Genomic DNA, 14,570 nt, shown 5'->3' with positions numbered 1-14,570 from the left:
TTTTGAGCTGATAATTTTAGCCCATATAATAAATATTTGGACATCCTGGATTTAAAGAAAAACAATTTTAGCTGTAAAATTGTTGAAAGCAAGACAAAGACAGGTGTGTTCTGTTCCTCAGCTGGACCAAACAGCTGTTTTATTTCACAATGACACATCAGACAGGTACTGTGAATATATATATATAGATAATATGTGCATATATATCAAAAACACATCAGCAGACATGTGCTTGAAATAAAAACACCTTCCTTTTTCACATAGAGCTCAAGTCATAAAAGACACAGTAAAAGTGACTAAAAACGCTACAAATGAACCAAAATACATTTCCCAGCACGTTTTCTATATTGCATACACATTTAATAGGGAGTGGAAATCTGAAATGTGCCAACTTCAGAAGATATCTGTGGTGACTGACAGGAAGAAGTCATACACGAGTTTCAAGGCCACCATGTGGACTTTAAATTCACCAAACGGCGGCGCTTTAAGACGAGTTGTTTCCAACACAGTCTTGAGTTACATCGGCGGACTCCAGCAGGCGCTGGGGAGCAGCAGCGAGAGCTCAGAGAAGAGCTGGTAAACGTCAAACATCAGGTCTGGGTTTGGTCATGCAAACACGCTACTACGACACTGCAAAAACGAAATTTTGGTCTCGTTTCTGGCGCAAACGCTTGAAATAAGACAGAGCTGACTTAGAAGTAAGTTTTCACCAAGATGTAGGACATTTTCCTCCATGTTTTAAGTAAAAAAAAAAAAAATCTACTAATGGAATTAGCACTTTTTTTTTTCTTAAATCAACATTAAGAAATTACCGACTTAAAACGAGCTCCTATACTGTGCTGAAAATTTACTTGTAAGTTAGTGTTGTCTTATTTCAAGCGTACTGAGATATGTACACAAGAAACTAAACCAAAAATACTTGGTAAAACTTTTGAGTTTTTGCAGTGGACGCCTTGGAAATGCATTTTATATATATAGATAGGTAGATGTGCTACATCTATGTATATGAAAACTCTCCAGCACGGATTGCGACAAGGTGCTGAAAACAGCACAAGAAAAGAAAACATCAACCAGCACAAGAAGGTTTTCCAGTTCAGAGTGTGCCAACGCTGGGCATACAGTGCTTGTTTCTTCACTTTGAGGCATGGGCCGGTTTCAGTTTCAACGTTTTCAACAGAAAGTGCTGGAGTCCCTCCCCCACTTGTTGTCAGCTGGCTGAAAGAAGCCTAATTTAAATCATAATTAACAAGATGTGCTAATCAGAAAGAAATGCTTTAATATTGTCACAATCATAATGGAAAAAATTGTTGCTTTTTTTGTTGTCGTTTTAAATAAAATTAAATAGATCGAGCTCTGTTGTTTCATTGCAATACCGTGAAACTGCAATACCGTTTGCTGTCTTACCGGCGCATGCCTCTTCACAACAGACTCAAACTTCAAGCCAGCGTGGCTTAAAAATGTTCCAAACCTACCACTGCAAGAAATCCTCACACCTACTACAAAACGTTGTCGTAAACCACAGCAGATTCTTTAAAAGGCGAGGTGAGAGGTGTCTGCGTCAAGGCCAGAGGAAAGTCCAACGACAAGATCTTTATAAAAACATCAAATCTGAAAATATATCACTAAAACATTTCTTTTTTTTTTTTTGTTTTATTCAAACAAACTCCAGGACAAAAAAAAAATCCTTCTGTATCATTTAAACTAAATCTCATAAAACAGCATCTACATAAAGATGAATAATTTCTAATAACTTAAATACTTAAATTATTATGAAATACAATACTATTCCACTTGCAGCCAAAAGGATAAGAAAATAGATTTGCTCAAAGCCCAAGCAAAACAACGAGGACTCATTTTGCCAGTAGGCTCATCTACACATCACGTCTGTTTGCCCCCTCGGTTCTGCAGCGAGAAGCTTTGGCAGTGAAAAAAAAACAAAACAATCGACACCGTTAGGATCAGGTGACACATCACGACGAGGTGCTAAAAACGACAGACAGTCATGCAGGTGTCGCTCCAGTCCTGGAGGAAATGAGGTCCGTGAAAAAGACGATGAGCGTCAGAACCGTGCTGCCGGAGCGAGAGATGATATAACGAGAGGGATCAAATTCACCAAAATGTTGGCGAAATGATCGGGGGGAAAAAATAATTACTTTTGAATCGGGTCCAGAACGGGTCCAAGAGATTACAGCTTCCAGGAAGTGACGGTGGTTCACCTGCTTCGCCTGTGCATTTCGTTTCACAGTGACGACTCCACCTCCTTGTGGACGGCTGCCTTCGCATCAGTCTGAGACGACTCCTGGATGACGGCGGCCTGCTCCAGGTTCTCAATGACAACATCCACAGCTGAGCACACTTCTGCTTCTGGTGCTGGTGCTGCTGCTGCGGCTTTGGAGTCAACGGCGCCCTTCTGTTTGTCTGCAGTCTCGCAGCACAGCTTGGGGGCGCACTGAGTCCGACAGGACAGCTCGCACAGAGAGTCCCGCGACTGGGAGCTGAAGGTGACGAACTCCGGCTGGATGGTGGTGGCGTGGATGCCCTCGTCGTGAAAGAAGTCCTTGATGCGTTTGGCCACCTCCATGTAGGACGTGGGGTCGCGGCACTTGATGTGCGCCGTGGCGATGATCCGGCTGCCGGCCAGCTGCCAGATGTGCAGGTCGTGGATAGCCAGCACGCCGTCCAGGCTCAGCAGCCGCTCGTTGAGCCGTTTGATGTTGACTTGCTTGGGCACGGTTTGGAGCAGGATGAGGGCCGACTCTTTGAGCAGCGGGTAGGTGGTGTAGAGCAGGATGCCCACCATGATGAGACACAGCGTGGGGTCCAGGTACAGCACCCAGCAGGGGCCCGCCATCTCCACTTTACCCGTCTGATTGATGGCCTGGAGGTCCACGTCGCGGCTTTTGATGCACGGGTTCACGCAGCTCTTGTCGGCGCACGGCTTCCACACGAACGTGAAAATGAGGGAGTTGACCACCACGATGACGGAACCCAGCGCGTCGCCCAGGACGTGCAGGAAGACGCCACGCATGTTGAGCTGCGTCGACGAGTCATGGTCGTCGTCGATCTGGGTGTTGCCGTTCATCTGCACCTCCGCGGAGTCTTTACTGCTGACATCTGGAGATAAAAGATCCGGGAGGTGAGTTCATGTCACTGCTGCATGACAGCCGAGTGCTCAAATGGACTTTGACACAAATGTACAACATTTAAATAGACACACGCACCAAGAAACTGGCTGCTTATCCCAATAAAGGTCTGCAGTATTAACGGTTGGAAAAAATTTCAATCATTTCCATTCAAGAAAAGCTTCAGCAGACAGGGTTGGCTGCTTGTAGATGCAGTCGTTTTCAATCCAAATGAAAATTCAAAGTGCGTGCTGTATTTAACAAATGGGAAATACCTTTCACCTTTATTAGAGTAAAGCTGTTCTAGCTTTACTCTAATAAAGGTAAGCAGCAGAAGATGCAGGGCTACAATGGCTGACTGACTAGCGGATAAAATGGAGTAATATTCTGCACACTCAAGATACATTTGAGAAAAAACATCATCATAGCTGTAATAATAGATTAGATTTAAAACTGTTGTTTAAAATAACATTAATTAAATCATAACATACCGTTTCTCGCACATTTCAATAATACATACAGAAATACTAAAAATGATTGCGTTTTTATAACTTCATGGTAGCCCAAGCCTTCACAGAAAGTAACACAAAAAGTTAAACAACTTTTAAAAATAAGACTAATAATTAAGACGCACAAGTGTTTTAACTTTTGCACATTTTTGCATTTTCTTATTCTAAACACTGGTGGGTTTTTCTGGAGGGTCTATGAAGCCCACTGGTCATTTGCACTATTATTGCTGAAAACAGGACAAAAGCATACCAAACAGTCTGGATGGATTAAGAGCAAGAACGAACTCCCAGCATGTTGTACCCCAAATATAACACTCCACACATAATTCACATTACGCATATTTTAATTAGTACCTGCAGGCAGCCTAGGAGCACAAGCAGGAGGGAGCGGCACCTGAGGGACGGAGGCGCCCCCCCAACTTCCCCCCTTCCATCCCTGGGCACCGTCTGGTCATTCATCAACAGCTAATGGTGTGTCTGGGGCTGTCGACTCCACGGCTACACTGATGTATGACCCAGTAACAGCAATCAGTGCACAGAGAAGGGGATATAGCGGCCATTTATTGAAACTGGCACAGCTGAACGGTATGGAGGGGAAAATGGTCTTCTGTATATGAGATTAACCCCTCAGTGAGCGAATACATGAAGCGGTCTGAAGGAGGTAGGGACCAACCGCGGATCTGCTGTTTTACTCCAAACATCCACTTACAGAAGTGAAGGGCCTTTTGTGGCAGCTTGTAGTAACGCAACACAAATACACGACTCTCAGCATCACATAGAGAACTCACTTTATGGGAAACTGTGCCAACACGACGTCGCTCAATTTAATCCCTTTCAAAGATTTCTCCTGAATGAGCCATATCGTTTACTTCAGGGTTTCGAACAGTTGAAGCGAGTTAAATCTGAGGCTTTTCTCGCTTATATCAGTGATTGTGGCCACAGCAATGACTCAATAAATGTGTGATAACAGGCACGCATGCCTGAACACACAGTGGCTGTCAAGGAAACAGTAGATTAGTCACTGCTGCAATTGTTAAGACAATGCAAAGATGTGCTTGTAGGTAACCTGGGACGCTAGAAGTTGAGTTAAAGCTCAATAGAGTCACAATATGAGACGGTTTATAACCAATCATGAAAGATTTCCACATCAATCCCACCTGAGCTTACATCACCCCATAGTGTTTTACATTTTTTGCTCATCTGTTTTTCTAGATTTGAATGTGCTTCCCAATACAAAACCAGCAGATTCAAAAGAATGTTGAAGTGAATATTTTGTTAACTTTTAAAGGATGATATCAAATTGAGGATTAAAACTGGCAAGTTTGTTGTTAATCTGCTAAATTGTACCTCTGCGGTTAGTTAGACCATGTTACTATGGATAACCTCTTTGTAAGTCTTAGGCTACTGGTCAGTTTGTAACCACAATTCAAAGAAATAACATCACTACCTCCCATTTCTTGCCCATGTACTCAACCATCTGATGGTTACCTTCATTATTAATGATATGTTTACAGAAATGCTCAAATCTAATCAAAATGGGTACAAAATGTTCCCAAAGCTGGTAGTTATTGAACAAATATCTGAATGTGTGACGAAACATCTACTTTTTTAATATAAACAGTTGGAAAACTACAAAACGGAAAGGTTGAATCCCCAAATCAGGAAAGCTCCGATTTGTATTTAATAAAGACTGATCTGATGTGATTGACTTCTAATTTGGATAAGTTGCATTTAGATGCATCACATTTCAAAGGGTTTGACCCAAACTTTAAATACTCACCAGTTTTTGACCTGCCATCACCCAAACTGTTGTGACTCGCCACCAGATTGTTGGTCTCCTCCGCCGCTAACCCATCCCCAGCGTTCTGGAGCTTTTTGGTTTTCCCCTTTTTCCCCTTGTCCCCATGAGAGTTGCCCCCGTGGGAGTGTCCTCCCCCGGCGTGCCCGTGGAACAGTAAGAGCCCCAGCACGTTGACAAGGAGCCCCGCGGCGCCGACCCAGACCACCACCATTGGAGAATCGATCTCTTGGGGTTCGGTGAAGCGCTCGATGGCTTCCAGGACGATGGTGAAGCACAGCGCCGTGAGAAAGATAGCGTTGACCAGAGCCCCCATCACCTCCGCTCGGATCCATCCGAATGTGTTTTTCTTGGTCGAGTGGGTTCTTTCGGCAAACCGCACCGCGACCAGAGCCACAACCAGCGCCAAAACGTCCGACAGCATATGGAAGGAGTCCGAGAGCATCGAGAGGGACGAGGTAATGCGGCTGACCACCACCTCGACGACGAAGAAGCCGAAAGTCAGTGCGAGCATACATAGCAACCGGGCACGGTTGGGTCCGCAGGCCATTTTCGCTTCCTGGTGAACCTCGTCGATTCAAGTTCACAGAGAGATAAGGCTTTCACGGTGTCCTCCGGGTGAAGCTACATCCAAAGAGCGGAAATCATGGGAGTTACTGGCTTCTAGGAACCGTGTGAAAACCCAGCGGACGTCACCAGCATATCCCTGACTCCTCTGCCGACGAGCTCTGCTTTGCAGACGGTTGAAACTTTGCACCCGAGCCGGTAAACTTTCCACACGAACCACGGCACCACGAGGACCCGCCTATAAGGGCTCCTATTGGACGATTAGTCAAAAGGAGGAACATGATTGGTCAGATGTTGCAACTGACGTTAGTAGGAAGTACAAATAAGTCGAACAACGGAGGTTGCTAGGAACGCTTCATCTTTACTGTAATCTCGCGATGCCATTCTTGAATAATTTCCGAAATGAGTAGTATCGATACGTCATTTGAGCTTTCTAATCAGATGAGACGTTACACTCATAAAAAAAAAAAAAAACGTTTGAATGACATTTTGAAAGTTATTGTTGTGTACTGCTAATCAAACTAAATATTGTCTATTATAAATTGTTAAATGTTATGTATTATGATAAATCTACATTTTGTAATGAAATGATTTTGGCCACAATTACCTTATATTTTCTCTATAGCAGAAAGTGGCGAGATTATTATTACGCTTGTTATAAATGCACGAGTGTCATGTATTCAAATGCCAAAAAACACTTTTCTTAAGCGATTAAACAGTATTTTATAAATCTAATAAGTTTTTTCTATTCTCATTGAAGTTTTTATATATGAAGGGTCAGGGATGACAACATTAACTCTATATTTATATGCATCCATTTGACTGTTATGGCAATTTTATGTTGATACAAATAAAAGGCAAGGCTTTAAGCAAAATTATTTATTTTACATTAAGAAATTCAGCAGCGATGCCTTTGGACACAAATCTATTTTGAATAAAAACTCATGTCCAGCAGTAAGGAAAAATGTTTATTTTGACATCGTCACTATGCTAAATGCTTCAATTGTCAAACAATTAAAGAATATAAAGGCCATCAAATAATCTAATCATTCTGCTCATGACTCAGTTTTAATAGCTATCTCCTTTTTAATCACATCAAACAATCTAAGTATTGATTGTTGGATGCAAACGGTTTCTGCTCCATTGCCTGTGATTACATTTTTCACAGAAAACTGATGACCCCTTGTGGGAACCATCAAGTGTTGATTAACGAGCGCCTTTTGAATTGTAATGCAAATGGATACTTACTAGAAAGCTGTTAAATACATTTGTCTGTTTGCAATGATCAATGACACGGTTTATTCACAAAGGAATCAGTTTTTAATATTTACAAAATAATCCGTAAGGCTCACATAAATAAAGCAAAAATTATACGAAGCGCATTAAAAATCGCAATAGCTGCCTATCATTTTAAAACCACTCGCACAGTGTATAATAAAACTTTAAATACTATGCAAATATATCTATATATATCTATATATGTGAATTATTAAATTTACATCCAGTGTTGAGAATTTCACATTCAGTCTTGAATTGGACCGTTTCTTTTTTCTGTTCAACGGATGCCGAGGATCTGCCTGCTTTTGAACTGACAGATTTTCTCCACTTCACTCAGTTTTTGGGCGCGCAGGTTAGCGGTTTGCAGCCGCCGCAGCATTAAATCCTGGTATGGACCAGCAGGCTGCTGGTTCTCTTTGCTTTCACCTGCAAAGTGGACTTTCTTCTTGCCGGGGGACAGATCCTCCGGATCTAGAGCAAAACAGCAAAGAAGCCAGTGACCAACACAGAAAAATCTGATTACATTTTTAATAACCAGGTCATTTTTTTGAGGTTGTAACTGATGAGCTAAAACCCTAATGCGAGGTAATTAAAACACCATTTTTGTATAAAAACTTTATTTACATGATATAAATACGTTCATTCAGTGATTAAAATAAAAAAATAAACCAAAGCTGTTTTCAGTTCAGGGCTTGGTTTCGCAAGTGGTAGCATCTTTGCTGGATTCCCATACCTAAGTCTTTGCCATAAGCCAGGGTCTGGTCCTTCTGCTGCAGCCGACTGTAATTCTTCAGTAAACTCTCTGCTCTGAATCACGGATGAGACCAAAAGACAATGTTTCAATTAGCTGAAAAGACTCCACACACAATAGCAATGAAATACGGCTAAAATGATTTTAGATTAATCCAAGCGTTACCGTGCAAGCTTCTCAGTAGATAGTCGCTCACGTATGCACAGTTCCTGCTCCCTTTCTGCCATCACAAACAACACCATTTTAGTTTCCCCAACAATAATATGTTTACCTTGCACACATTTCTTCTAGACGCATTGCTGTCAGCCAGGAACTGTGGCAGTGAAAGTAGGTCAAGGTTTGGTTGCAACACTTTTACAAAAGGCAGCATGAACAAACCTGTAGCCATCAACACAACGTGCCAGCTGTGTTTCATAGAGCTGCCCAACTAAACCTCAACCACATAGTTTAATACCGAGAGACTAAAACTTCCTGAAACAAAAATATTCAATAACTTAGAAACAAAATGCGATGTTCTCCAGAATGCCTTCACTGAATGTTGTAGCATTTTTCTGCAAGTTCTTGCAGTAACTGCAGTTAATTGCTCAGAAACTCAGGACTGGTTGGTGAACAAACTCAAATGCTCCCAGATTTTTGCTAAATCATTTTATTTGCTGTAATTCTTTTTATTATTATTTTATATGTTGCTAAAAGTTATCAAACATTCATCTCTTTCATGTACAAGCGGCTTCTCATGGAAAAGGGTTCGCTTTTCTCTCAGTTTAAACTCTGCAAGTTGTGCGATTTGAGCTGCTGTTTCACTTTCAAAACAACTTATTTTCCATGTCCAGATTTCTGGTTTGAATTAATTTCTTTTGGTTTGCTTTTTCCACAGGGTTTCGACATATTTCTTTTCCAAATTCCACACAATCCCAGCAGAAAATCTTTGCACATCTCATTTGATTATATAAAAAGCTGGAAAATGTTAGAACAGTTGTCTTTATTTATTTTCTGTTTATTTCAGAAATCATCACAAAGGGCACAACTGAAGTTAGTTTCTGTTTTCAGTGTTTTATGGCATCAAATAAACTAGAGTCAGCAGTATGTTAACACTTCCTGTCAAAACAGGACTAAATCCTAAACTATGCATTTTTGTAAACTAATCTTGTGGTCTTTGAGTAGCAAAGATAACTTTTTAATGTTTTGTTTGGGATCTACACCAAGGCAGTTGTGGATTTACAGGTTTACTTTGAAACTGATTTAAAGTTGTATTACTGCCACAGAAGACATGAATCTGCCCTTGTATAATTAAATGTAATCTGTGACTTCACAGTGACTTAAAAAGAAATATTATGTTGGTTAAAGTGTTACCCTTAGGGCATTATGTGGTAAAACTCAATGGGGCATAAAAGATGCACATTGAGATTTGAATCTTCTAGAAAACAAAACAAAAAACAGACTTCAAAAAAACATCTTTCCAGATTCCATTTCTATTTTCAATACTCAAGATCTGAAAAAAAGAAGAAAAAAAACAAAACAAAACATATTTCTCCAGACTGTAAGAACATCGTTCAAGCTAGTTTGTCAAAGGCTAAACTGAGATTTTCAGATTTTAAGTCGGTTTCTGGATATACTTGCACAGCACTCCATCAGATACGGAACATTCTGTTAGTGCTTCCCCACTTACTCTCCAGTCTCTCCTCCCGGTCCTTCAGCGCCTGCTCTCTGTCCCGCAGCGCCTGCTCTCGGAGTTTGAGCTCGGCCACAGAGACGGCTATCGCTTCAGTCGGCTTCTGAGCGGCGCAGTCCGATCCTGCAGACTTCCTGTGGGCCCGCGCCTGCACCTTTCTCTGCTCCTCGGCAACGCTGTCGCTCAACAAACTGCTCTGGAGGATGGACTCCACGGACGGCCTCAGGTAGTCCTGCCGACGGAGAGGACGACATCGTGCATCCTTCCAGGCGCAAACGCAGGTTCAGTGCAGGGAAAAACAAGTTAATTTTTCAAACCTTTAAGTTGAGCATTCTGCCGAGCAGGGTGTTGAGCTCTTCGGAGTACCGGAAGGGGATTCTCCTGAACTTCCCCTCTCTGATCTTCTCTGCCAACTCCTTCTGGTTGTACGCTGTGAACGGAGGCCTGAACAGAAAAACAATCGGCTTGATGTGCTGTAAAACTGTTTGGGAAATCTGTTACTATGTGTAGAATAACTTACGATAATGCACAAAGTTCATACAGCAAACATCCCAGAGACCAGATATCTGACTTCTCGTTGTAGGACATCCTGTTTATTTGCTCCTGAAAGAAACGGTGACCAAATTACAACATGACCGATTTTGGTTTTAAAGATAAAAGCTGATTTAAAAAAAAAAAAAACTTAAGATAAAAGAGGAGGACTTTAAGATTTTGTTACTTTGCAACCAAAAACTGATCTATTTTACTGGGACTTATTCACTTTGATCTGACAATTAATTTGAAAATAAATACATTTATGCAAGAAAAAAAAAAGTGACTATGGACCCTTAAAAGGTACCGTAAAAGTAACAATAAATTACTTTTAAGTCTAAGATGCAACTGATCACAACTCACTGGAGACATGTAGTACGGCGTCCCAACAAAAGTCTTTGCAAAGCTCGTGTCGTGGTTCAGAATCCTCGCCAGACCGAAGTCCCCGAGCTTGACGTTCTGCTTGATGTCGAGGAAGATGTTGGCTGGTTTCAGGTCCCGATGAAGAACCGTGGCCCTGCCGTCGCTCCGGCTGTGGCACTCCTTCAGGGCTAAGGTGAGCTGCGCCATGACACGCAGGATGAACTGCTCCTCCAAATAACGCCTGCAGTGTAAACAAATTTGTAACTCTGTAAACGTATAAGAGAAGAGAAGAGAAGAGAAGAGAAGAGAAGAGAAGCAAACATCGCCACAGAAACGACCTTTCTTTGATGCACCGGCTGATGAGACTGGCCAGATCCCCGCCTTCGCAGTACTCCATGACGATGTACAGCGTGGTGTTGGTGCGGTCGATGATGCGGTCGTAGTACCGCACGATGTTGGGGTGCTTGAGCTCCCTGAGGAGATTGACCTCTGACACCAGCATCTGTTTCTCACTCTCTGCCATGGTGCCATAATCCAGCTCCTTCCACACCAGGATCTGCACAACACAAGAACATTAATTACCCAGAAGGACGGAGACAAAAAAAAAAAATAATAATAATAATAAAGATAACAGCCAGGAAGACATAGCTGAAGAAGAAAAGTGGGAGATCAGCCTCTGAAGAGACTAGAGATAAAAAGACAGACAATGCTAAAATGCAAGTAAAACTTTATTTATATATTACCTTTTAAGATAAAAATCAAACACTTCAATCAAAATAAAAGACACAAAACAAATTCCACTATAAAACCTTAACAAGAATAGCTACAAATAAATAAAAATAACAGCATAATTTAAATAAACATTATACATTGAAATTTTTGTGTTAATACTGTGACGCCATGGTATTTTACTAAAGGTTATATCATGTGACACTTCTTTTTCTCCATTTTGTATTTTTTAAAGGGTTATTTTAAAACGTAATTAGCATAAGCAGTCATATGGATACCGTTGTGGATGACCAGACACTTTAAACCACTTATAATAAATATCAATACACAACATCTAAACAAAATTTGAGATATTTTACACTTCAAGTGACTCATAATCACCTTTTATCAATTTGAGGCTTTTTCCCTTAAGCGTTCGTCAATAAATCTAACCTTCGAAGCGTTGTGATTCTCTAGTTTCATTTTAAGCTCGTAAATGTATTTTTAACCCCATTTAACGTTTCATGAAGACGTTTTGTATTTCTTTATCACCGTTTTAGCTCACTAACTTCTCATATTGGTAGATTTCAGCTCTGAACAAGGGTCCATTTGGCAAATTAAATCCTTTTAAACATTTTTTGTTTCTATGAAAGGTCCGATTTTGTCTTCTGAAGGTCTGAAAAAGACCTCAATGTGAACTCACACATGATAACTAGCTACCAATGTTTTAGTTTTGGTTTTTGTAGTTCTAAATGTGCGTATCTGTGACACATACTGACCTTCCCGTCACTATTTCTTCTTATTTTCTGGCATCGTCCATAAGAACCGGAGCCTATAGTGTACAACACTTCGTAGTCCTCCACGCGGGACGGCATTTTGGTTGTTCTTGCCGAAACTAACGTTATAAATTACCTGATTTAACGTTAGCGTCAACGCTGAAATGGATTCTGCCGTGGCTTAACGTTTATTTAAATCAACCACAACAACAACGAAAAAAATACTAACAAAAATCAAGACAATAAAACGCCTTTGTTTTTTGTCTTGAAATAAGACAAAATATTACGCTTCCCTTTTTTGTGGCTATATCAGTCGTTTCTATGCGTGAATGCTACAGGTCTCAAAACAGGAAACACTCTCTGTAGTAAGTTTAAACTGGTGCCCAAATGCTAGCTTTTAATTGGCTAAATCACTACTCTTGGTTGGCTCTGATTGGTCGATGTGAAGCAACAACCATGTGGTTGCTAAGCCTCTAAGAACCGCGAGAGGAGCGCGGGTTGATGTTAATCCCATCTATTGTCCACACGGTGGCGCCAAAGCACACGGAAAAAGTTCGTCTGAGCTTCTGTGTTTTGATGCTGTTTAGCAATTATCGAAATAAATAATATTCTGCAAAAATTTTATATTAAGTTCCAAATGTATTACTGTTATTAATAGTGGTTGTAGTAAAGTTAACTTTTTCTTCTTCTCATTATTAAAAGGAAAAAATTGTCTTTTTTCAAATAAAGTGAAAAAATACATGGACATATAATTTAGGTTTAGTATATTTCTCATTGGAATATACTAAACCTAAGTTGTTCTTGTGCTTGTGTTAATTTAAATGATACTACTACTTTTAGACTGGGTAATGTACTTTTCACTCATTTATTTCAAAATATCTGTACATCCTAACAGTTCACTTATATCCGTTTTATACGTTACACCTAAAGAATTACCACCTGGGAAAAATAAAATGCAGTGACCTCTCACTCTGCACCCACAGTATGTTACTGATACTGCTAACTGCTTTGCTTCTCTTCTTTTCACAGTAACTCAATATTCACACTGAAATATTGGCTGAATAAATGTTATTTAATCGCCAACGATGCAACTATAAAGCTCATCTGACCAAAGATCATCATTTGTCTTTGGTCTGGCGAGCCATTCTGATTTTTCCATGTTGTTCATTCTCACTTCATCAGTCAGTAGCAACATCAAACTGAGGCATAGCAACAATGTTGAGGCATAGCTGATGTGAAATGGCAATGAATGATTTTGAACATTTAAAATCGAAATAAATGTGGAGGTGGCCTAATTTCTTCTTCCATTCTTCTTCTTCTTAGTTAAATTACTTTAATATTTCATGATTACTAAAATAGATCATAAATATGCATTTGTCCAAATGGTGTAGAAACATGCAGAAGTTATCACTTTGTGGACTAAGAGTTTCTATTAGAGAAAGACACTCTAACTTGTGATGTTCTTGAAGTAAACAATGTAATTGACCAGATTTGTTTTTATTTTTTTGTATTCTTTATATTTTTCTTATCCTATTTTGTGTAAAGGTTTTGTTAAAGCTATGACTAAGTATAATACATTTCTTAGCAGTAGGAATGGTTATTTCTTATTTGTTGCGAGGAAAACTACAACATCACAGTTGTAGTTTTCAAGATTTCAAGGATTCAAGGATTTTTATTGTCATACCATTTCACAATTGCTTGCTTGTGGTACAACATTTGAACTCAGGTCCCAGATCAAGAAGTCTAATAAATATATAATGAATAACAGAGTTAATAAAGACAATTTAAGACATGAACTTAAACTCAAGAACACCAGAAATGTATGTTTGTCTGTGATCGTTTTATATTTTTTCATGCATCCTTCCCTCAGGTTACAAAATGACAAGCTCTTCTCTAAACATGGTTTCTTATTTTCATTCACAGATAAATCGCGCTTTGCACCTAAACAACCTCTGCTCTTATTTGTGATTATCAGACACAAAAGAAGGGCAAAGCATTATTAATTCATCAGACGAGTCGGTTAAATCCTCCAGGTGAGAGATGGTTTCTCTAAACGTGTAACACCGCCCTGGGATAAATGGAGTCTCTGGGATTTCTGCTCGCTGACGGTCCTCTCAGTGGGGCGGCCTCGGTAACGGCTCAGATTATCCTCTCAGTCCTCTCTGCCTTGCTAGCCACCACACACCGATTGAGCTCCGGAGCCGGTCTGTTTGTCTGCCTCTGCAAAAGGTCAGTCCTCCAAAGAGCTGGAAGAGCTTGGACATCGGCCAGGAACAGTTGTAGGAGGGGGAGAGAGTGGAAAACTGACAGCTACAAAACAACAGAGACAGTCGAGGGCCCCTGGCGGCTCTGACGTCAGATGCCCTCATGAAAGGGCACGAGTGGAAGCGGGGAGGCAGGGAGGACGGACAGCTCCAACCCTCCTGACCTCCTCACCTCTGGTGAGGTGACAGCAAGGTTGTAATCAGGGTCATGTGAGGATTTCACTTCCTATGTGA

At 40.7% G+C, this 14,570-nt stretch overlaps 2 protein-coding genes across 2 annotated transcripts; both read right to left on the bottom strand.

Moving 5' to 3' along the window:
- Positions 1 to 108: 108 nt before the first annotated feature.
- On the bottom strand, positions 109 to 6,210 carry slc30a1a (solute carrier family 30 member 1a). The gene is made up of 2 exons (XM_008397529.3): positions 5,412 to 6,210; positions 109 to 3,114 (listed from the first exon to the last, which is right to left on the bottom strand). The coding sequence occupies exons 1-2, from the start codon at positions 5,977 to 5,979 to the stop codon at positions 2,240 to 2,242; spliced, it is 1,443 nt and encodes a 480-aa protein (XP_008395751.1). The 5' UTR covers positions 5,980 to 6,210; the 3' UTR covers positions 109 to 2,239.
- A 1,083-nt stretch (positions 6,211 to 7,293) lies between these two features.
- Positions 7,294 to 12,470, bottom strand: nek2 (NIMA-related kinase 2). Its single transcript, XM_008397528.3, has 9 exons — positions 12,076 to 12,470; positions 10,927 to 11,144; positions 10,589 to 10,829; positions 10,215 to 10,297; positions 10,012 to 10,138; positions 9,692 to 9,926; positions 8,191 to 8,245; positions 8,008 to 8,081; positions 7,294 to 7,745 (listed from the first exon to the last, which is right to left on the bottom strand). The coding sequence occupies exons 1-9, from the start codon at positions 12,169 to 12,171 to the stop codon at positions 7,552 to 7,554; spliced, it is 1,323 nt and encodes a 440-aa protein (XP_008395750.1). The 5' UTR covers positions 12,172 to 12,470; the 3' UTR covers positions 7,294 to 7,551.
- Positions 12,471 to 14,570: the final 2,100 nt, after the last annotated feature.

This window comes from Poecilia reticulata, chromosome 21 (assembly GCF_904066995.2).
Source record: "Poecilia reticulata chromosome 21, P_reticulata-male-v2, whole genome shotgun sequence".
In the NCBI taxonomy this organism is placed as follows: Eukaryota; Metazoa; Chordata; class Actinopteri; order Cyprinodontiformes; family Poeciliidae; genus Poecilia; species Poecilia reticulata.
The sequence above is the reverse complement of the archived record's forward strand: the minus strand, read 5'-3'. Positions and strand labels throughout refer to the sequence as shown.